At 43.2% G+C, this 22,950-nt stretch overlaps 1 protein-coding gene across 1 annotated transcript in view; it reads right to left on the reverse strand.

The window, feature by feature from the left end:
• Positions 1 to 19,858, reverse strand: part of SLC1A3 (solute carrier family 1 member 3) — an 80,666-nt gene extending 60,808 nt beyond the window's left edge. Inside the window, exons 1-2 of the mRNA XM_004583651.4 lie at positions 19,713 to 19,858; positions 17,978 to 18,257 (exon numbers count right to left, since the gene is read on the reverse strand). Of these exons, the coding sequence (XP_004583708.2) occupies positions 17,978 to 18,158 (181 nt within the window). The 5' untranslated portion in view covers positions 18,159 to 18,257; positions 19,713 to 19,858. The remainder of the gene's footprint in view (positions 1 to 17,977; positions 18,258 to 19,712) is intronic.
• Positions 19,859 to 22,950: the final 3,092 nt, after the last annotated feature.

Consider the following 22,950-nt stretch of genomic DNA (forward strand, 5'->3'; position numbering starts at 1 on the left):
GTTCTTATATGAGCCTGGAACCCATGCTTTCAGCATCACTAACTCCTACATTGTAGATGCCCTGTGTAATAACTCAACATCTTTGTACTCTTTATAGGTCTTACTTGTTGAGAAAGTCAAAATATGATTAGGTCACTGCTTAAAATGGCAACGCCAGGGGCCAGCACCATAGCAATAGTAGCAGTGCTGATATCCGTTATGAGTATCAGTTTGAGTTCTGGCAGCTCTGCTTCTAATCCAGCTTCATGTTCATGTGCCTGGGAAGAAGATGGACCAAATCCTTGGGCTCCTGCCCCCATGTGGGAGACCCAGAAGAAACTCCTGGCTTTGATCTAGTCTGGCTCTGGCTATTGCAGTCATTTGGGAAATGAACCAGTGGACAGGAAGATCTTTCTTTTGCTCTCTCTGTGTATGTGTGTCTCCTTATCTAACTCTGCCTTTTAAGTAGAAATAATTCTTAAATAAAATGGCAATACCAACTCCCCTTTTATGGATTTATTTCACTAAATGTACAGTTTGAATAGCCTCACTTTTCCCTCTACTACAGATTTTAATCACCGAAACCCATCAGTAATCAAGGTAGAAAGAACATTGAATGAACACATGGCTTGGGGCACTCATTCCTAATAATATCTGATACAGCCATGGAGCACACAGTAGGTATGGCCACAGATCTATCGCAGCTGTTGTCATCCACACCTCACAGGCTAAGAATCCATCTGTGCACAACTAAATTGCCAAAATCATGCAGCTGGCATGGAGCGAGTTCCCAGGAGGCTTAGGCAGGACTCAGCTGCTTGGCACGGGCCATGGTGAACGGCTGAGGTGGACTCCACACCCAAGAAGCCCAATACCAGAGCTCATAAGTTTCAGCCCCTCTACTCAACTCACACCTCTTAGAAATAAAATACTACAAATTCACAGAGCCTGAGGCCTGTTCTGCCCACCTTTTCATTCTGTTTTTGAGTCAGCTTAACTAGATCTAGATAGAACTTAAGATGGGGGCAAGGTTTTGTTGCTTTTGCTTAAGGAAGTAAATATCTAGGGTTTTTTTTTTTTCAACCTATATGTTGAATGAATCAACAAAAGCCATTTTTCTTCAGCTTTTTGTTCAGACCCAGTAGGGGAGGTCAGTGGGAGGGTCAGCCAGTCAACAAGTATCAAAGCAAAAATTGCTTTTTGGGGAAGCAGTTTAGGTTGCCAGTGACGACCCAGCCCTGCCATGAAGAAGTCGTCCTGGAAACGTGTTCCCCTAGCCTGGTGTGCAGACTTCTGCGAGCTCTCCCACTCCGCCCTTTCCAGTGCTGAGGGCTGGCAGGTGCAGTGTGGGAATCCTGTTGCCCTCTGGCACAGTAGCTCAATGGCAGACTGGGATTCTTGAGTGGCACCGCCTGCAAACACACTGATGTCAGCCCCAGAGCTCATGCAAAGCTTTCTGTCCCCTTCCCCAATCCTCAGTGCAAAAGAACAGAACTTTCGGTATTGGGAACTCGGCAAAACTAAGAACCAGAAAGACCTCCCAGCAGAATTTGTTAGAAATGAACCAAACTTTGCCAAGTTGGCATTGAAGTTAACAATATGCAATGGAGGGCCTGGCACTGTGGCCTAGCGGCTAAAGTCCTCGCCTTGAACGCCCCGGGATCCCATATGGGTGCCGGTTCTAATCCCGGCAGCTCCACTTCCCATCCAGCTCCATGCTTGTGGCCTGGGAAAGCAGTTGAGGATGGCCCAAAGCTTTGGGACCCTGCACCCACGTGGGAGACCCGGAAGAGGTTCCCGGCTTCGGCTTTGGATCAGCATAGCACCTGCCCTTGCAGTCACTTGGGCAGTGAATCATTGGACGGAAGATCTTGCTCTCTGTCTCTCCTCTGCTCTGTATATCTGACTTTGAAATAAAAATAAAGAAATCTTAAAAAACAATATGCAATGGAACAATATCCCACTTGCTCTCTCTCACCCATACTCTCACAGTATTCCTGTTTTAGGATTTTAGCAAACTTTCAGCATCTAGGAGATTCAATGTGATCAAAACTAACCACATTGGTGGAAGGCCTGTGGATGAAGATGCATCTCTGCTTAATCACTTGTTCTCTTCTAAGGAGGGAATTCTGAAGGGATTGTCTCCCCGGGGACTTTGTCCAACAAACACTTCTTTGGAAGATTAAATATCATCTTGCTTTCTAAACCAAGACACAGTATACTGTACACAGAGCCTCAGAAAGAATATATCTTTGGCTTGCTTTGTGAGGCCAAACACACAGGTTGAAAGTTAAAGACCTGGTTTAAGTATCTGGTTCATATTTAATCTGATAAAACTATTGAAAACATTCAGATGCTGCACAATAGCCAAGAGCAAAAGAATGTGGCTTGATCTGAAGTAAAATTTGGACCCAATTATCCAAGTTAAATTTTACAAATATTGAAATTTGAAACAGTTAGATGTGACAAACATTCCTGTCCTATCTACAAAACCTGTTATGAATATATTGGTAGACTAAAGTCTCCTAGAGTTACTACACACAATCCAAAATCCTCTAAGAGCAGTATCTCAAAAAAGTTCTGATACCAGAAGAAAATTTCCACGTAACACAGGCCTTCATCTTGAGAGAACAGCCTCACATTGGGAGGCAAACGTAAGGAAGCTACCAAGCACCCGGCCCAGATGAGCCAACTAGCATTTACATTGTACGCTAGTCCAAGGCCATTCCAATTCTCATCCAGAGAAAAGACTGGCCTGAAGAGCTTCAGCTAGGAAGAGACAATGCTGTGCACTTGTAATCAAAATGGCATGTGGTAAATCATAGTTCCAAAGATTTTTATTGCTAGTACGTCATTGATTTTATGTAGCAAAATGCTACTGTTTCCCAAGGAATATCTTTTATGTAGGAAAAAAGTTGCAACAATCAGGTGTACAGTGCAACGTCACAGGTATGCCATCCCATCATCTTTGCCAGACTCTACTGGGCAGAAGCTAGTACCGTGTCCCCCCTGGACTTTGATTACATATGGACGTGAGCGGATATGTTGGCCATAGAAAGCTGCTTCTGGTTGGTAGAGAAGAACTCCATCCACACCCTGTGTTTCAAGTCTTTTTGTGATCCTGAGGACAAGTCCTTTGCCTCCTACACCTCCATTGTTTTTTTCTAATTTACACACTATGAAAACTTCAAACTGAAGGTCACTCTCCTTGTCTGGATAGCTGTTGTAGTCTTTTAACTGGTCTCTGAATCCAGATTATAACCCCATAGCTTATTCCCAACACAATGGCAACGATACATATTCACCAAGCTGACTTGTCAGGCTTAGTCCATACGTAACTTTCTAAACAGATTTAAGAGGCAGAGAGAATCTTTCATCTGCCAGTTCGCTCTCCAAATGGCCACAACAGCTAGAGCTTCCTTCATGTCTCCCACATGAGTGCAGAGGCTCAAGATTTTGGGCCATACTCTGCTGTCCCAGGTAATTAGAGGGACACAGATTGGAAAAGAAACAGCCAGGAGACAAATGTGCGCCCACTAGGGATGCTGGCATTAAAGGTAGCTTAACCTCTGAGCTAAAACACTGGTTCCTTATATTTTTTTAAAGATTTATTTTTTTTCTGCTTTTCTGACAGAACAGTTATACATGGAGAGATGTACAGATTGGATAGGTAGGGGCGGGGGCAGAGAGCAAGTGACAGTGACTGCAAGAGAATGGTATCTTCCATCCTTCTGCTGGGTCACTTCCTACATGGCTGCAGCAGCCAGGTAGAGCAGGTTGAAGTCAGGAACACAGACCTCCATTCTTGTCTGTTACATGGGTGACAGGGGCCAAAGTGTTTGGGCCATCATACACTGCTTTCCAGACACATTCATTAAAGCTAATATATACATAACTGTCTTAATGAGGCCTTCCCTGGACTTTCTTCTCCCTCAGCTACTTTTGTTTGAACAGCTCTTATCACTTTCCACAATAAGAGTTTTCCAATGTATTATGTATGATTATTTTTACTAAAATATACGTTCTACACAATCAGGGTAGTTTATATTTTATTTAAGTCAATTTGGTTCACTGATGTGTGCACCCTAAAACAGTTCCTGTCATGCAGTAAGTACTTAACATGTTCAAGAGCACAACTTGCTTTCTTTTAGCCAGCCAGTGTCCACCAGTGTCTGGCTTCAGCTTGTGTTGCACACACCCTGAAGGCAGGTGCCTCCTTCCCAGTAAGTCTCCTTCTCCAATACATTCTGGTAGCATAGGAGCCTACCCTAAGGGACATCTTTCATTCTACATTGTGTGACTTCTCTCTGGTTGATCTGGGCCACTGGATATTGATTACACCATGTCTCATGGACTTAGGTTTCTAATTCACCAATAATGCATAATGGCTCCTAATCCCTACTCCCTTCTCTCACCAGGGAGTTTTGAGCGAGCGAGTAAGTGTGAAGGCATCTAAAGGCCATGGACCGAGGGTCAGAGATGAGGGCTCTAGTACCCATTCTGTCAGTAAATTAGGCTCAAGGATTTTTTTTATGTAAATGACTTAATCTTCATATCAAACCACAGGATTTACTATCATTGTCTCATTGATCAAGAAATGATTGCAATCTAAACAGAACCAACCAACTTCCCAATGTTATACTGCTACGAGTTACATAGCAGAATGGGGTGTTCGCTTATTCCCTGTTCTGCAAACCACACAGCCTCTCCAAGCCTTTTGTCAGTGTATAATGGGTGAGAGAAACTAGGAGAGGCATCATCTCTTGAATTTTAATATTCTCAGCAAGATGCTCTTGAGTTTAAAAGAACCAGGTAGGGGTGTAAAGTTCAGGGGCTACTATTTGAGATGTCTGCATTCCCATATTGGAGTGCCTGGTGTACTTCTTTCAAATTCTGGTTCTTCTAACACACCCAGAGAAGCAGTAAACCATGACTCCAGTACTCGGGTCCCTTCACCCATGGAGGGTTCCTGCCTTCAGACTGGCCCAGCCCTGGCTGTTGTGGGTATTTGGAGAATAAACCAGTAGATGTAGGATTTCTTTTTCCTATCTGCCTTTCAAATAAAGTGAAAATAAGTAAAAAACTATAAACTGAAAGTACTGTATATCTTAGTTACCTTCTAAGTTCATTGTTTCTTCCAGTGAAGTTTAGATTCCTTAAACATGCAACATGAAGTCATTCAATGAGTCAAAATTTTTCACCAATTTGATCATTATCACTTCAATGTTAGGTGTGCCATAAATCATCAGTTGAGGGATTAAATAAAAGTTTCCGTTTCAGGACTTGGCCCAAGTTTCCAGGCATTTTCTGGTGAGAAGCTATCACTTTTGGTGGCATGTTCCCAAACCTCCCCCACTTCCTGCTCCAACATCCTTCAGAGGTTTGGGGCCCCTGGTCTGCTTCACTCTTTCCGTTGGCATTTCCTGTTGCTGGGGGGTGGGAAATACCTACTTGAGCCTTTTTCCACCAGAGGAGCCTTGAGCAGCCCTGGTGATTGAGGACCAAGTGAGGTGTAGCTACAGACCAAAGTCCATGTGGCATGTAACTTGAGACAACCAGGGCAAACCATCAGATTTTCTGCAAAGTCTGCTGCTCTCAAAATTGTGTCAATAAGGACTGTGTAAATAGCAGTTTCAGGTCCTACAGGTCTTCCTAGAAATAGCAAAGAAAAATTATACTACCATAAAAATACAAGGGAACTCACTGGGGAGAGAAGGGACTTGGGGAGGGGGTAAGGGAAATCCCAGGGTCTATGGAACTATATCATGAAATAAGTAAAATTTAAAAAAAATAAGAAAAAATAGTCAGCAATATTATCTGATTGCCAATCTTTGTTCCAGGATATATTTGAATGCCCAAAGTTATGGTTTCAAATGCTGCAATCACATGCTAATCTTTTTCAATAAAGGCTTTGCTGTGTGTTCAAATTGATCTAATAAAGTTCTATGCATTTCAATAAAAAATAGCAAAGTCAGTCAGCAGATGGGGGGCATTATGGCTCAGTGACTTATGCTGCCACTAGATGTGTACATCCTGTATCAGTACTGGGTTTTAGTTCTGGCTACTCTGATTCTGATCCAGCTACCAGCTGATATGCCCGAGAGGCAGCAGGCAACAGTCTGAGCACTTGAATTCATCTGGCCTGGCCCCAGCTATTGTGAGCATTTGGGGGAGTGAATAGAAGATTTCGTTCTCTCTTCTCTCCATCTTTCTGTCACTCTGCTTTTCAAATTAAATACACTATCAGAACTGGACTGGTTGCCTTCCTCTCTGGATAAACAAATACTCTTTTGAGCGAGTAGAAACTAAAAGTGAAATGTATTTGTAGCCTTTTCCGAGTTCCCTGCTACATACAGCTAAAGTGCCCCATTTCCATCCAGTCCCTCTTCTGTTCTTTCAGAACCTCTGCTGTGGTCACTTCCAGGTCTCTGGCAGCACAAATAGTAAATCTCTCTGCTATTTCCTGAGTTTACATTCAGCGCCAGGGTCAGCCCATAATATCTGTGTGTAACCCTAACCTTATTGGCACCAGTATTCCATGGAATTATCACAACGTGGAACTGGACCTGAACAAGTCAGGGTTGGCCTGGATGCCAGGGGCTCTGACTTCCGTAGTTTTATTTCCAGATATCTTTTATTTCTAAGAGCCTTTGACACACACTTTCAATTTACAACTTTATTCTGCTGTATTGATGGGTGGTGGTGGGTGGGAGGGCTCAAAGGGAGTAATTAAAAACTGATCCCCGTTCATCTTGTTTAGCTTGGTGGAAGAGTGTGGCTGATAAAGGAAACAAAAGTGCTTGCAAAGTTGAAAGCATACAAATAAAAGCTCTGGGTATCTGAATCAAACCCAGGATTAGATGCAGACAACTCAAATAGCTGCATCTCTCTGATTCTGTGCTGAAATCACATATTTTTTTCAGTGTACCAATTAAAAACAATGCTTATGTATTTGAGGGGTAGAGTGATAAGGAAAGGAGAAATACAGATAAGAAAGATCCTCCATCCATTGGTTCACTCCTCAGATGCCTTGCAGTACTTGGAACTGAGCCAGTACAGTCAGGAGCCAAGCAGTCCAGCCTGGTCTCCCATGTGGGTGGCACTGATCCAAGTACTTGAGCTACCTTCCAGGGGCATTCACAGGAAGCTGGATTGGAAGCAGAGGCAGGTCTTGATCCCAAACACTTTGATAGGGGATGTGAACGTCAACAGCTTCAGCTTCACCTGTTGCACCACCACGCCTGCACACCTGTACTTTCAGGTTTCCTCAGTTTGTGTGTCTGTCCAGGCTGCTAGAGTGGAACAGCCCACTCCTGCTTACTCCTTTGTAAAACTACATGGTTTGCATAGAAAATCTCTGCACCTTTACAAGGTCCAAATTAGCAACAGTTGTCAAAATGAAAATCTATACACCTTTGGACCCAGCAACTAACTTCGCAACTAGGGTTGTATTACTTAAGTGTGCTTTACCCAGGAGAAACAAGATGATTCATTATATCATTTCTTAAATACTAATACTGAAACACTGAAAATAGCCTATGAATTGCAAATTGCATAAAGTCACAGTACCCTTGCACAGCCAAAGAGACCGAGAATCTGTACATTCTTCAGAGGCATATTGTACCAGAGGGAAGCAAGCAATGTAGCAAGCTGACTAAGTATTGTGCTATTTGTGCTATAAAAAGGTCAAAAATTAGTAAACCTATATTTATACTTTTAAAATAAAGGCATAAAGACAAGGGATGACACAAAAACATTCTGAGGGCAAACGTAGGTGGGACACTGAAATCTTTCTGAACTCTGATTTTGGACTATGTAAATTAGATTCACAGCTTAAAAATCTGACTAAGCTCTATTAGACATCACTTCTACTAGATGACATTAAGCCATTTCAAGGATGAGTTTGCTCCTCCTCAATCCTGCTTTAGTTCACTCCCACGACAAGTTTACTTTTAGATTAGGAACAGGAACCTCACTAGTGTGCCCAGATTTGTAATGAGTGGATCATTTTCCAATCAAATAGTTTCTGGTTTTGGGAAGGAAAAGAAGTCTGAAAAACTAAGTCCACTATTACGGGCCTGAGAGCCACTTCAACCAGTGCGGGCTTGGAGTTTCAAGTATACCAAAACAAAAAATCCACCTTGAAAGCCACTTGGCAAAGGTGCCTTCTCTCATAGCCCATCATCCTACATACAGCACTGCAATGCAGTGGTCAAAGCCCTGGACAGTTCACTGAATGCCAGCTTCGTTCTCAGGACTACTTCATTGACTCCCATCGGGCCCGGCGGCATGGTCTAGTGGCTAAAGTTCTCGCCTTGAACGCCCCAGGATCCCATAAGGGTGCCGGTTCTAATCCCGGCTGCTCCACTTCCCATCCAGCTCCCTGCTTGTGGCCTGGGAAAGCAGTTGAGGATGGGCCAAAGATTTGGGACCCTGCACCTGCATGGGAGACCTGGAAGAAGTTCTTGGCTCCTGGCTCCGGACTGGCACAGCACCGGCCGTTGCGGCTCACTTGGGGAGTGAATCATCGGACAGAAGATCTTCCTCTCTGTTTCTCCTCCTCTCTGTATATCTTACTTTGTAATAAAAATAAATAAATCATAAAAAAAAAAGGACTCCCATCACCTGATGAGGACCGAGGTCACAGGCAGTCTCAGAGTAGATCCAATCTCCTCCTTGGTGCATTTACCCTCCCACTGATTCAGAGATAGAGACAACGGCCAAGTCTCCAGTCACACCCTTGTTTTAAACATAGGACTTCAAGCAACAGGTATCTAAAAGAGAGACCATCTTCCCAGGGTGGGAAGTGTAGCAGCCGCCCATTTGTGTTCTCTTTCGGAATGAAGGAGACTCAATCCAGGAGGTTCCGAATGAAGCCTCTCCTGCTAACGGTTGGCTGTCATTTCTCTGGAAAGCAGCAGCTGTGTGTGGCCTGAAACCACTGTTAAAGAACTGAAGAAGTCTCTTTGGGGCCAGAGGGAGAGGATGAAGATGGGAACTCGGTCTTGAAATTCAAAGCCTGATTGTGCCTTTCAACTCACTGCTCCTAAATTGTCCTTCAAATCTTTGGCACAGAGGATAAAAGGGAGCGCCTACACCACTGTTTCAGGGTCTGTCTTGGTTTCTCTAAGCCTCCTGGGAGTTTTATCTTTCACTTCTTGGTTTTAAAACCTCTTGATCTTATTTTTTCCCATAAATGTTTTTTTTTTTTTTTAATTGGAAAGTTAGATATACAGAGAGGAGGTGAGACAGGGAGGAAGATCTTCTGTCCAATGATTCCCTCCATAAATGGCCACAATGGCCAGAGCTGAGGCGACCTGAAGCCAGGAGCCTCTTCCAGGTCTCTCACACGGGTACAGGGACCCAAGGCTTTGGGCCGTCCTCAACTGCTTTCCCAGGCCACAAGCAGGGAGCTGGATGGAAAATGAGGCCACAGAAAATGAACCAGCACCAATATGGAATCCCAGAATGTGCAAGGCAAGGAGGACTTTAGCCACTAGGCTACCATGACGGGCCTGTGTCTTTCCTTTTAAAATGAAATTATTTGAGACAGAACAGAAAGGCATACACAGAAATATCTTGTCTGCTAGTTCATTCCCCCAACGTCCACAATTGCCAGGACTTGGCTGGGGCCAGACCTGGAAGCTGGCAATTCAATTCAGGTCTTCCATAAAGATGACAGCAGGCTAATCCATGGTGCCATCACCTGCTATCTCAGAGTCTACATTAGCGCAATTGGAAGCCAAGAATCTAACCTAGGCTCACTGATGTGGGATGTGGGCATCTTAACTACCAGACTAAAAGCCAGCTTCTAGGCACCTCTCTAGATTGAGCAAAGTGATGTGAATACTCTTAATTTAGGGAATACACTGTAGGTGACTTTCATAGCACTGAAGCTGGACATAAAACTCATTATAATACCCAATGAGTTTAATCACTAAACTTTGTGCCTCTGAAGTGTTCTGTGTGTTGCCTACTTCACAATAATGAGACAGTTCCCCCGTCTGCCAAACCAAGCACTGATGATTGACAATATCCCAGTGTTCTCAAAATATCAAGAATGTATCTGAGATGCACACCTTGGGAAAGGGGCACCAGCTCTGCTCGTGTCCCTCTGAATAGTGTAAGCACTACCGTCTTGTTCACGCCAGGATAGAGCAAACTTTTCCTTCCCTGATCCGTGAACAATGGGCAGAAGTGGCCTCCATGGAAATGTGTTCCATGTGGGGACCTGGAACACTGGTTAGGTGACATTTGTAGCCCCAGGACTTGACCGCCCTTAGGAAAAAGCAAATTAGCTTGGAGAGAACAGTGCAAAAGCGTGTGAGGTACCAGTCCGAGAAGGTTCTCACAATGATACAGTGCCAGGAATTACAGATCAAAACTTGCAGCTGCTGTGCCATATATTCTGACACTGCAGGACTAAAAGTTACAAAACTTGGAAGATGGAAGCAGACAGTAGTCCAAACTTACTCTACAGACAAGGAAATAAGCGGTTCAGAGATTTCCTTTAAATTATAAAGCTAGTGAAAGCCAGAGCTGAGCCTATAGTGTGTACATTTATACTCTGAATGCTTTCTCATTTGCATTCCAGACATTTACTGGGTGAGAACCAAGAGGGAGGATTGGCCATGGGTTTAAATTGCTACCCAGAGAACGACGGGAAAGCACTTCAAAAACTACCACCAGAAAAATGGAAGGCATCGTTATTGCAGGTAATTGTTCTGCTTATTTGATCATCTACAAAAGACACTGGAAGCTGTCTGCTCAGTTTTATCGCTGTCTCAATGAGCAGGAAGAAAAACAGCAAAATAAAGGCCAGTGATAATTTTAGAACAATTTCACGCCACCTACTCCCTGCTTCAAAATCACCTTAACCAGACACTGTGGGTCTGTGCCCACCCTGCTGATGGGTAACTGAGCCATAGAACCCCCAAGATGTGGGTGAAAAGGGGAAACAAAGAGGTGGGGACTCCTCAGATGGTCCCAGGTAGAACAAACAAAACATGCACCACTGAGTGTATTCCAACAGTACTTATTTGTGCTTTTTGAAGATGCTCCTTTCTTGAGATAGGCATCTGCTCTGGGCACTCCTTCCACTAAGTTGTCTGTATTGTGTTAACAGCTATACTTTCTGATTCTGCTTGGGAAGCTGGATAGGAAAGGGACAAATGACGGTGTCCCTTACTCTGAGGCTTTCATTTCTCTTTCAAAGTCCTTTACAACTATTAACTCCCTTCCTACAACTGGCTTGGGTCTTTTCCACAGACAAGGGAATAGATGCCACTTATAAACCTGCACTAGGTAAATGTCTTCTCCCATCCCTGCTTCTCAGCCTATGCAGTTTCCTGGGCCTAATGGGTCTCCAGTAGACCCACATCATCCCATCAGAGCATATGCCATCTCAAGCCATACCGCAGATGTTAACAAAAGATGGCAGAGGCCATAGCTGTGGGAACCTCTCCTCCCCCAGTCACCTCAAACTCCTCCGCCCACCTCATTTCCAAAAAGGGTTAAAGAATCCGTAAGTCAGACTGGAAATCTGTCTTCCATTCTTTGCATTCCTGTTGTCCACTCTAAGTGGATATGACTCATTAGGGGCTTCAGAAGGCTAAGACCATCAGGATGGGTGCCACAATGTCCCCCAACACTAACTCCATGCTTGTAGTGGTACCACTGCCAGTTGGTTCAGCCCAGCAGCTGAGAGTAAAACACAGCAGTTGACCTGCCTAGCTGACTGGGTCTGAGGCGCAGAGCACCTCTACAGCATTCCTGAAAGAGGACTGCTCCCAGGCAGGAAGGGTATTCACATAGTTTCAGAGTCGCTTCTGCAGTGGGATAACCTGATTTACAGCTCAACAGTCACCATCATTAAGCACAGCACCAATCCAATTCAGTCAAGGGATGTAGGAATACCTCCCAGGTTCTGACTCTAGCACTGTATGTGCCCTGCAGCTGAATCCTGCAACTCCAACTAAACAACTTCCAAACTGAACTTGCTGTCTATAGGTGCTTTCTACCTTCATGGGTGCTACCCAGAAACCACCTGGTCACTCGTGCAAACACCATCGGGACTGGTACTGTGGGACAGCAGGTTAAGTCAGTTTGTTATGCAGTCACCCCCATAATAGAGTCGTTCAAGTCCTGGCTACCCAGCTTTCAATCCAAATTCCCATTAATGCACCTGGGAAAGCAGAGGAAATGCTTGAGACCCTCCCATCCAGAGACCTAGATGCAAGTTTTGGCTGCTTGTTTCAGCCTGGGCCAGCCTTGGCTGTTGCTGCCACTGAGGGAAGCTCTCTTGTTCTGCCTTTCAAACTAAGTCATTAAAAATGTATATATTTTACATTTTATATTTACATGTCACATTTTACAAAGAGAAGGAAAGAGGAAGATCTTCCATCCCCTGATTAACTCCCCAAGTGGCCACAACAGCCTGAGCTGGGCTGATCCAAAGCCAAGAGCCTCCTCTGGGTCTCCCACGCAGGTGCAGAGTCCCTAGACCCTCGGCTTCCTCTACTGCTTTCCCAGGCCACAAGCAGGGAGCTAGAAGAGAAGTGGAGCAGCCAGGATTAGAATCTGCACCCATATGGGATCTGGGCACACACAAGGCAATGATTTAGCCACTAGGCTACTGTGCTGGAGCGCCAAATTAGTCAATTTTTTAAAATAAAAGAAAGTAGAACATCAGCCTGCAGTCAAATGTTCATTGAATCCCCAACTGAGCATCTCCCATCTCTCCCAGTGAGGAGCCAGTGCAGACCACTAGTTAACTGCACTGAAAACTAACGGATACTTCCTAAGCCTGGGGACCAGCACCTGAAACAGTGTGGGAAACAGTAGGAACTCTGGCCTGGTGCAGTGGCCTAGTGGCTAAAGTCCTCACCTTGCATGTGCTGGAATCCCACATTGACGCTGGTTCTAATCTTGGCAGCCCCACTTCCCATCCAGCTCCCTGCTTGTGGCCTGGGAAGAGGCTCCGGGCTCCTGGCTTTGGATTAGCTCAGCTCCAGCAGTGGGGGGTGCTTGGGGAATGAATCAAACAGAAGATCTTCCTCTCTGTCTCTCCTCCTCTCTGTATATTTGCCTTTCCAACAAAAAGAAAAATCTTAAAAAAGAAAGTATCAACTCTATGAATGTCAGCTATGGGATTAGTATCTGTTTCTTATTTGTAAAATGAGAATAATGGAATAACAAAAATGCCTCTGAGTTATTAATGAAATAACATGGTTACACTTAAAGATGACATTGCTTGGCGCACACACACAGAGCTAGCTGTTACGGTCTCCAAGATATGTTGAAGTTGTAACAACGGAAGGAACTGAGGTCCAGGGGACTCCACCACCTTCTTTAGGATCACATGACCATGTGACAGTCCCAACTGGTGGATTCATGCAGGCCTAATCTTCAGCAAAGCCCTGCTCTTTTTCCATCCAGATGGCGTATCTAGGTCCCCCTCCCCAAGTAGCTGTTAATGAGAAATGAAACCGCTGAAATACCAGAGATGTCACACACTTGTGTTACACGTTTTCAAACGCTCAGAGTTCACTGCAACCTTCTCTACTGCCACTTTCAAACTTTGTGTATTCCTTCATCCTCTTCCTCGGCACTCCTCTCCCACTAAACCACCCAAAAGCAAGAGATCCCAATTACCAAGTGATCAGATAAACAATGTTTAACAGCACTGAGTAATTTTTAAAGAGTAAAAACTTAAGCATTTAGTAGAGCATGACTAGGTAATGGATTACATATGAAGTAAAAAGATCCAAACTATAGAAAAATGTATCCAGAGGGAAATGATGTTCCTTTCACTGATTTCCCCAGAAACCCAGTTTGTTTTAAGGGGCAACCAGTTTCTTAGACATCTTTCAGGAGACAAAACAGAATTTCGCTGGACTTTAAATCAACGACAAAGAATATTAGAGAATGTGGGAAAATGGTTAACACTTAAGAAGAATGTTTTCTTTCCTGAGAAGTCATTTTTCCTCAAATCAATATAAAGGACAACTCAAATGCAAAATCTGTATGTGTGTGAATGTGACAAGATCCACATCAAAGATGCTAGCAGGTGGACGACACTTCTCATGAAACACACAAACTCAATGTCACTGTTTACAGATTCCCACTCCTTGCAGCCAGTCTTATCATCCAGTCCTTCACAATTATGGGCCTGAGATTTCCTTTCAATTGTACTGTTTAGCCCCTAAACAGGGAAAAAGGAGGCATTCTGTGATCTGAACATGGCAAAGGACTTGTCTTTCCCTCTGCAAGATGTCTGAGGTCATCACAACTCGACTACCACATTCTGAAATGAGAAAATGTTTGCTGGAGCAAGAAAGGTTTCATTGCTGTCAGACAGGTGTCCTGGAAGCCACATCTAATCCTGTCCTAATGAACCCTTTGGAAGGGATCTAACGTGTGGCACTGTTTTCCCTGAGGGGACTAACCTACTCTAGTTACCTGGGCTAACTAGCATGGCAGATCCAGACTTCAACATCATTTAAAAATGACATCCAGGGCCTAGTGGCTAATGTTCTTGCCTAGCATGCGCCAAGATTTCATATGGGCACCAATTTGTGTCCTCACTGTTCCACTTCCTGTCCAGCTCTCTGCCTGTGGCCTGGGAAAGCAGCAGAGGATGGCCCAACGCCTTGGGACCCTGCACCCATGTGGGAAACCTGGAAAAAGCTCCTAGCTTCTGGCTTCAGATCAGCTCAGCTCTGGCCATTGTGACCACTTTGGGAGTGAACCAGCAGATGGAAGACATTCCTGTCTGTGTGTGAATTTGACTTTAACAAAAATAAATCTTTAAAAAAAAAAAAGATATCCCAATTGAACAAGTGGGTCTATGATGATATTTGCAGACACAGGATTAGTAATGAAATATTTATAATTTTTTATCCTGAATATACAAGGGTACTGCAAATACTCATGGAAACAAAATTAAGTTTACTGGCACAAAAATCTGAAACCTATGCAATTTTCATAATATGCATTTGCCACAAATTTACTGAAAACCTTTCATATGGATTCACATCTCTACTTCAATTATATTTTCCCTCGTTTCCTCAAGTGTACATTGATTTTATTTCAAACTGTTAGTTAACAAAAGCACTCATAATACAGATTTTCCCAGTGTTTACTAAAAACAATGAAAGCTAAGAACTTGTAATAGCTATTCTTCACAATAAATCTTTGGGGTCACTGTTAATATTTTCCATTTTTTCCCAAATTTCATAGCAAATAAATTAGAGTTGGTGTCCCCAACTTCTCTTCCTCTTATTTCATTGAGGGCTGACAAAACCTAGGGACAATTTGGATGAAGTCCTGGGTTGCCACTGGGCCCTCAATGGAAGAGGCCCCAGCAGATAACGGAAGGGCTCTTCCTCTCTCCCAACTCTGTTGGCCCCTAACTTGTCTATTTGCTATTCTGAGTCGTGGGTACAGATTCAGTAGTCTGACCATCACTGAGCCCTGTTCATGAATTTCTTTGTCAGTGCCTTCTTGCTGCTTTTGTCGCCTCAGTTTCCATTAGTAAAGCCAACTGCAAGGGCATCCAGCCAACTTATCTCCCCCAGCTCAGCCAACTCTTAACTGCAGTTCTCACAAATGTTAGGAAAGGCCCCATGGGGCTAGGAAGTGATCCCAGAACTCCTAGAGAAAATGGATTCTTAAATCCTGGTATGAGCTTCCGTTAATTAGAGATGTGATTTCTTTGTGCTAATCAATTAAGAACTTCCTTCTCCATCTTCTGGCTTCCATGTTCAAGTTTTAGAACTTTTCAATTCCTCTGTTCTTTAATGGAAACATTTCTATCTTAGAAATAGAATTCATCTAAGGGTCAGCCTCTTGGCACAGGTTATACCTCCACTTGCAACACCAGCATACCACACTAGAATATAAGTTCAAGTTCTCTGATCCAGCTTCCTGCTAATATGCCTGGAAGAGCTGTAGGGGACGGCCCCAACACTAGGACCCTCCTGCAACTCACACGAGTCCTGTGTGAAGTTTCCAGCTCCTGGCTTTAGTCTGGCTGTGTCTGACCTTTGCGGTCATTTGGGAAGTGAATGAGAAGGTAGAGAATCTCTCAGGTTCTCCCTCTCTGTCACTCTGCTTTTCAAGTTAATAAACCTTTTAAAAAAATAAGTGGAACTCTTCTGGTATTTAGAACACCATTCTGAACAGCTGCTTCTGCATCTTTTCTAAACACACAACTCTGTTACTGAAACCTCTTATCTTACACATATGGGATTGTGAAATAGATGGATTATTTTTTAAGAGAATGAAAGGTGTGGCTTAATTGTTTATAGAATAAGCTTTTTGTTAAGTTTAAACAGGTAAATCCTGTGGTAAAGTAGCAGTACAGTGTGAGTGCATCTAGCACTGCTCACTACCTGGTCTCAAGTGATAAAGGGCAGCAGCTCTCAAAAGATGTCAACTAATCAACAGCACCGAGGGCAGGATGGCCAGATGAGGAGAATAGCGGCCGCTGGTCTTGGACTGACTTTGACCTCCCACTCTAGCTTTTATTAGCTTTCCCACAATGGACACACCTTTGATCTCGCTATGATCATTTTTATCAATAAAATCCTAGTAATCACACATATACACTCATTTCACAGGCTTGAGGATTTAACGAGTACATTTATGTAAGTTGCCTAGAAAATAGCTAGAACAGTTCTATGGAAATGCTTGCTTGTATTGCTGTTGCTTGGCTCAATAATGCCTATGATTTGGAGCAAAAAAGGAAGTGAAGCATAAGACATTTTGTGTCAACTTGCAGGGCAATCACATGGTACTGAAATACTTCCCCTGGGAATATATTCAAACCTAGAGACCTACTATAGGAAAGTCTTCACTTCTCCCAGTCAGAACAAGTTATCTTTGGACATCTCAAATTTATTGAATCACCAACAATTATAAAATCAAATATACACAGATGGAATGCATCTAATGTCTTGTGACAAACCACACTCTGCAGTATTGTCTATAATTGAAGAATCTTGTTTTCATGGATGAAACTATTCATATGCTATAATTTTTAATTAAATCATTAGCTCTATATAGTTGTCCAGAGAGGTTGGGAAACTCCATGAAACAGATTAAAACTGTAGATGGAGGATTTTTTGGTGGCCGAGTGGTATAAAATCAAATCAGAACTTTTTTACAACATGGTATTGGCTCAACACGCTTGCCAATCTAAGGATTCTGAGATTGGTTTGGTCAAAGAATTCCAAATAAGTGGCTTTTCTCAGCTACATTTTAAAGTAGGATCCATGCCACTCCTAAAGTAATAAACTATAATTCAGATACCAATCAACCCAAACGTTTTATTAGTATAACCACGCTCTGTTGGAAAGAAACTGAAATGTTTCAAAAAAAGGGTATAGCTTGTTACAGCAGGCTCTGTGAGGCAATGAATGAAAGATCTGTGTTCACATTTTCCCCAATTTATCTTTCCTCATTGCTGGGTGGGAGAGTGCAATCACATAAGAAATTTGGCCTCTGCATCCAAGTGTTGATACACAGCTTCCCGTCAGCACCAGTTAGAGTATAATTACTATCAGGCACTTGCATCTCAACTGAGGGAAATTAAATGTACAAATTAAAATGAAAATGACATTTTGTAATAATTATATTTTGGCCAAATCTAGATCATGTTGCTTACGTTTGATAATTTAATCATTAGGCATGAATGGTTGAATGATCACTTTTAGCAGTCCATGAAAAAGAAAACCTGATTAACATCCTTTCTCTATCCAATCAACCGACTGACTTAATGTTTAGTGATGCTTCTTTCAGATTCTCATGTGTTTATCATACCTTGCTCCAAACATGCCAACAAACTGTCATTTTGTGAAACAGAAATCTTCCAGTTTAGAGGAAAGCTTTGGCTATCATTGTGAATACCTACAACCTGTCCATCTGATAATGTTCCCAGGCAGCCAGATGTCAGAGAAACAAGATAGTTCCTTTTGTTTTACGCCCAATGACTCACCCACAATGACAGCGGTGACAGTGAGCAGCACAAAAGCATTCCGAAACAGGTAACTTTTAACATCCTCCTTTGTGATGTTCTGAACTTTCTTCTTGGCCAGAAGCGTGCGTTTCCGGACTCCTTGCTGGAATCTCTCCATTCTGCCCCCAATCCGGGCCTCTTCTCCATTGCCTTTAGTCATAGTTATTTTTATTCCTAGGGAGTGACTCTTCTTTGCACTTCAGTGTCTCGGAATTGCCCCCAGAAAGCCCAAGAGCCTCCTTGGTGTGAGAGACCACAACTGGAACGGGAGAGAAAGAGACAAGGGTTACTGTCTCGGAGGGTGAGAGGTCAGGGAAGGCTGTTGGCAGACTGCAGAGTCTCAGGAGGAAGCAAGGGTGGGTGAGCTGCGGTGCCAGGCTTCAACTCAGAACCCAGGAGAAGATTGCTCAGAGCCAGGTGTGACAATAACCCTCAACGCCACACTGTCTCCCACTCCTTAGCCAAGCGTCTTGCATAAGGAAGGCATTTAATAAAAGTCCACTCAAACTGAAGGCACAGGAAGTGCCCGATAATTCCTTGATAAATCACACACATGGTTGAAATAACAACCAGGTCAACAGACAGGATTAAGATACTGAGACGTTGCAGTTGAGTCTCTGTTGTATGGAGTAAAATAACTGGCTCTTTGCTTCATTAACAAAAAGCCATGATAAAGTCAACTAGCAAACATAGTCATAAATAGAACTAGGTGTCCCAGGGACATGGGAAATACTATTGGCTATTTTAGAGGGTAACTTTTTTTTTCCATGAAAGAAGCAAAGTGCTCTGGGCAAATCTATAAATGGTGTCTCTTTGCAATTCATTTTCATTTTTATCACAAGTGTAAGTAGAAAGTAGTATTTGTCTCTGCGGCAAACACACTTGAGTCTTCGGAGGAGCTTTCATGGACTTCTAAGTATTCTAAAATTTGGGATGATTTCTAGAACAGATAAGGAGATGAACCCAATTTTCATTCCAAACATTACAGCGTGTGGTTTCTGGTTTCGTCAAAGCATCTTAGGGTATTCAGACACAATTAAGTAGATCTTTGCCCTGGGTGGAAATCAGTGGTTCTGAAAACCCAAGGGATTCTTTCTGCTGCTTTGCAAGTTTTCTCAATCCAGTCTTTGCCGTGATCAATTGCAGTGAAAATCAGCCATGCCTGTGAAAGTCTCTGGCAACACAAGCAGCCAGCGTGTGTGACTGTGGGGGGAGGTAACTGGAAACCCAGGGACTCCTCACAGCTTTTGACAAGTCCAAAGGTGAAGGAAAAAAATATTCTCTTCACCAGTTTGACATTTAAATAAAATTGCAGGTTGGGGATCAGTGATAATAAGCCCTCCAACTTGTTTAAGACTTCACACCAGATTAAAAGCTTAGAAGCGCAGAAATGTAGGGGGAGAAGGGAGCGACCAAACTTTCCCCCTGATAGCTCTGATTCCCTTTATCAGCCACTTTTCAGCAAGCAGGCTCAATCTTGATTCTTCTCCATATCACTAAACCACAAGCTACTCCCAATACGCACTCCGAACATGACTCAACTCCCAATTTCGAGAGGATCCGGCACACAGACACCACACGCTCACTATGAGAAATTACTAAGCCGACTTTACCAAAATGGCTAGCTTTTACTCCTGCTCCTCCTCTGCTGGGGAACCTCGGCGGGGAAATAGGACGAGAACTGAAGTCCCACAGCACGGGACGCTCCACTTACCTCTTCTGAGGTTGAAACGGGTGGGAAACTTCCCAGGCAATGACAAGGTGAATTCCCCAGCAGGTACCACGGAGCCCTAAAGCGCAGCGAGCCACGCGGGCTAGCCCTGACAACACTCATGTGCTCTCAAACTGCAAGTTACTATCAGGCAACTTAAGAAAAGGGGAGGAGCCTGCGGCCGGCAGAGGGGGAGTGGAGGAATGAAAACAGCACCGGGGAAAGAGGGAGAACCCTGAGGTTTCTGGAATATTGATTAATCTTGGCACAACCGAAACGGGCTTGCTAGCTTTGTTTTACTCCTTCAACTGCTTTCACCCTTTGTCAGCTCGCTTCCATTAGAAATGCAAAACCGGGACCAGGAAGAATTGCAAAATAAGGAGCGCGCGCGCGAACTCACACACACACACACACACACACACAAACTCAGCAAGCGTCTAGATTAGAACATTTCAAAGACTTTTCTAAGGCCAAGTTTAATCACTGCACATTATTGCAGGTTTCTTCCCTTTCGCCTGGCTGAACCACTGCTAATGAAAATAAGTCTTTCGATTTTGAATTGGGAAATAGCTGACATTTCTTGGGAAGACCCCGAATGTGATATAACAGAGAGAAAAATGCTTAACAAAATTCTACAAACCTTCCTAGAGTCACTCAAAACACAAGCTGAGACATGCTATATTATAGTATTTAAAAATCCATTCCAACAAATCTAATTTAGCTCCGATCGCATGCCTTACAGACACTGAAAGACAAAAACACCAGGATTTCTGCCAAAAGAAAAAGTATATGTTAAGACTGAGTGCCAATGCACATTAGAAAATTCAGGATCTCAAAAGATAGGTTGCTGCCAGGTGCCTCATTATCAAACAAAGCTAAAATCCCCCCTTTTCCTCCCCTCTCCATCCCTCCATTTATAGCAATCAGAAAATTCTCTTGGCCTCTAGAATATAACAGATACTTCAGTTTATTGTTTTCCAAGGGAAAAACGATTGAGAAGATATTTAACACTTTTGTGCCCAACTCACCCCTAAAATGTAAAACATTTTAGCACAAACACAAGTCGATTAGAAAACAAAATTCACCCAAAAAAATCAGAGTTCTGCATTCTTGTTCACCCAACTGCAGAGCCCTGGTGCAAAGTCCACCCAGTTCTTACGCCCGTTATCCGGTCATCCAACCGGAAAGTGGGTCGTTTCCCTCTCATTAGCACAGGCAGATGTGTTATAAGGAAGCCTCTGGTCAGGTTCAGCTATTTCCCATCAGCTAAATTGGAAAGCAATGATGAATCATCTAAATACCTTAAAATAACTTAAAAATTAGTAGCCACTGTAACTTTGGAATGATCTTTTAAAAGATTTATTTTTATTGGAAAGGCAGATAGAGTGAAGGGGAGGCAGAGAGAAAGATCGTCAGTCTACTGATTCACTTCCCAAGTGGCCACAATGGCCAGAGATGCGCCAAGCTGAAGCTAGGAGCCCAGAGCCTCTTCCAGGTCTCCCACGCAGGTGCAGGGTCTCAAGGCTTTAGGCCATCCTCAAGTGCTTTCCTAGGCCACAAGCAGGGAGCTGGATGGGAAGTGGGGCTGCCGGGATTAGAACCGGAGCCCATATGGATGCACAACGAGGACTTTAGCTGCTAGGCTATCGTGCCAGGTCCTAGAATGATTTTTAAGTGCCAAAAATGTACGCTCTTGACAACCATAGCCTTTGGTGATCTTCCTTTCTGTTTTCCTAAATTAATAGTGTCTGTATCACATGTCTTAACAGTTATACTGTGTATTATACTTCAATGTCCCTCTTTTATACCAAGTTTTGGCTTCTCAACTAAGTTGCAATTTCTTTGAGGCCGAGAACCTGTCCAATGCCAGGCACATAGTAAACATTAAACAACTCTTCACAAATGGAAGGCATCATATTAAGGTGTGGGATAAAATGCTTTTCAAACACCTGGATTAAAACAAAATTTGCTTTTATGTCGGTGCCTCCGGTCTAAGTGTATGGAGCAGATCTCATTTTTCAACACAGTGACTCTTTTGGAAAAAAGGGATTTTGTTCACTATACCAGGCCCTACCTGAGTAGGCTTAGGGGGTTAGGACTAATTTATTCAGGTTTCTGGTGGAAATGGCTTGCATTTCAAGGAAAATGGAAAGAAAAAATCAGATGACTAAGTGAAATTTTCAAGCCGAACGGACTTTCTGCTTTGTTCCTGCTTTTTCCCAGAGACAAGAAAAAAGAGCTGGAGAGCCACACTTGGGTTAGCCTAGAGATGACAAGACTCCGGTCCAGCTTTTTCTTTCTTTCCTAGTCTAAAGTTTGGTTGAAAACCATTTTGTCATTTCAGTCTGTCAGACATTATGGAGGTCTGGTGTTCCTGGGAAATAACTCACCACTGAGAGTTTTGTTGGATGCAATAAAACCTAAGGAGAAAATGAGATGCAAAAAGGGTCTCAGTTCAGAGTTCATCCAAATTACAAGTTTTAGTCTGGAAGAAATAATTGTGAATTACTTATTTTAAGTACCATTTTCTCCTTCTGGAAAGTTATTACAATAATGCCCAGAGGCAACCTGGATTTACTCAGATTTGTACCTTCCCCCCCCCCCCCCGCTACTTTATAGGCAAGGCCTTTGGAGCTTTACAAGTTCTTTCCTTCATAGAAACGCTACATAAACGAGAGATCTATAAATTATAGACTAGCCTCTGTACGCTTGTTTCACTTACAACTCCTCGGAGCAAGGACACAAGAGTTAGGAAACCCTAGTAATGCTGACTCCTTGGAATGGCAAAAATGCCAACAGATAGACAGCAATATCATCCCTTTTGAAACATGTCAAGATTCATCTGCCATGTTGTGTCCTAGGGAAATTTCCTTCTTTGGGGATAAAAGTGCCAGTATGATAAGAAACTACGGACGAAGCTTATTCTCCAGAGGAACACTTCTGTTCATTCAAGTATGAGAGATTGTGGTGATAAGCAACTGGTGATCTGAATACAGAGCAAGACAGTCAAATTCCAGCCTTTAAAATTTTTCTCCAATACAAGTGTAAGTAGTAACAACAAAAACCTGTGGTGTGTTCTGGTTAATTTAGATGTTTGACTGGCTTTTTAGTTTCTATTTAGACAGAGAAATCAACTATATAAGTGAACAATAGTTCACCCTTATCAGATTCATTCACTTTTTGGCTATTCAACAAATGTGGAGCAACCAACCATACTTCAAACAGTCCTTTTCCTCAAGGA

This window comes from Ochotona princeps, chromosome 23 (assembly GCF_030435755.1).
Source record: "Ochotona princeps isolate mOchPri1 chromosome 23, mOchPri1.hap1, whole genome shotgun sequence".
In the NCBI taxonomy this organism is placed as follows: domain Eukaryota; kingdom Metazoa; phylum Chordata; class Mammalia; order Lagomorpha; family Ochotonidae; genus Ochotona; species Ochotona princeps.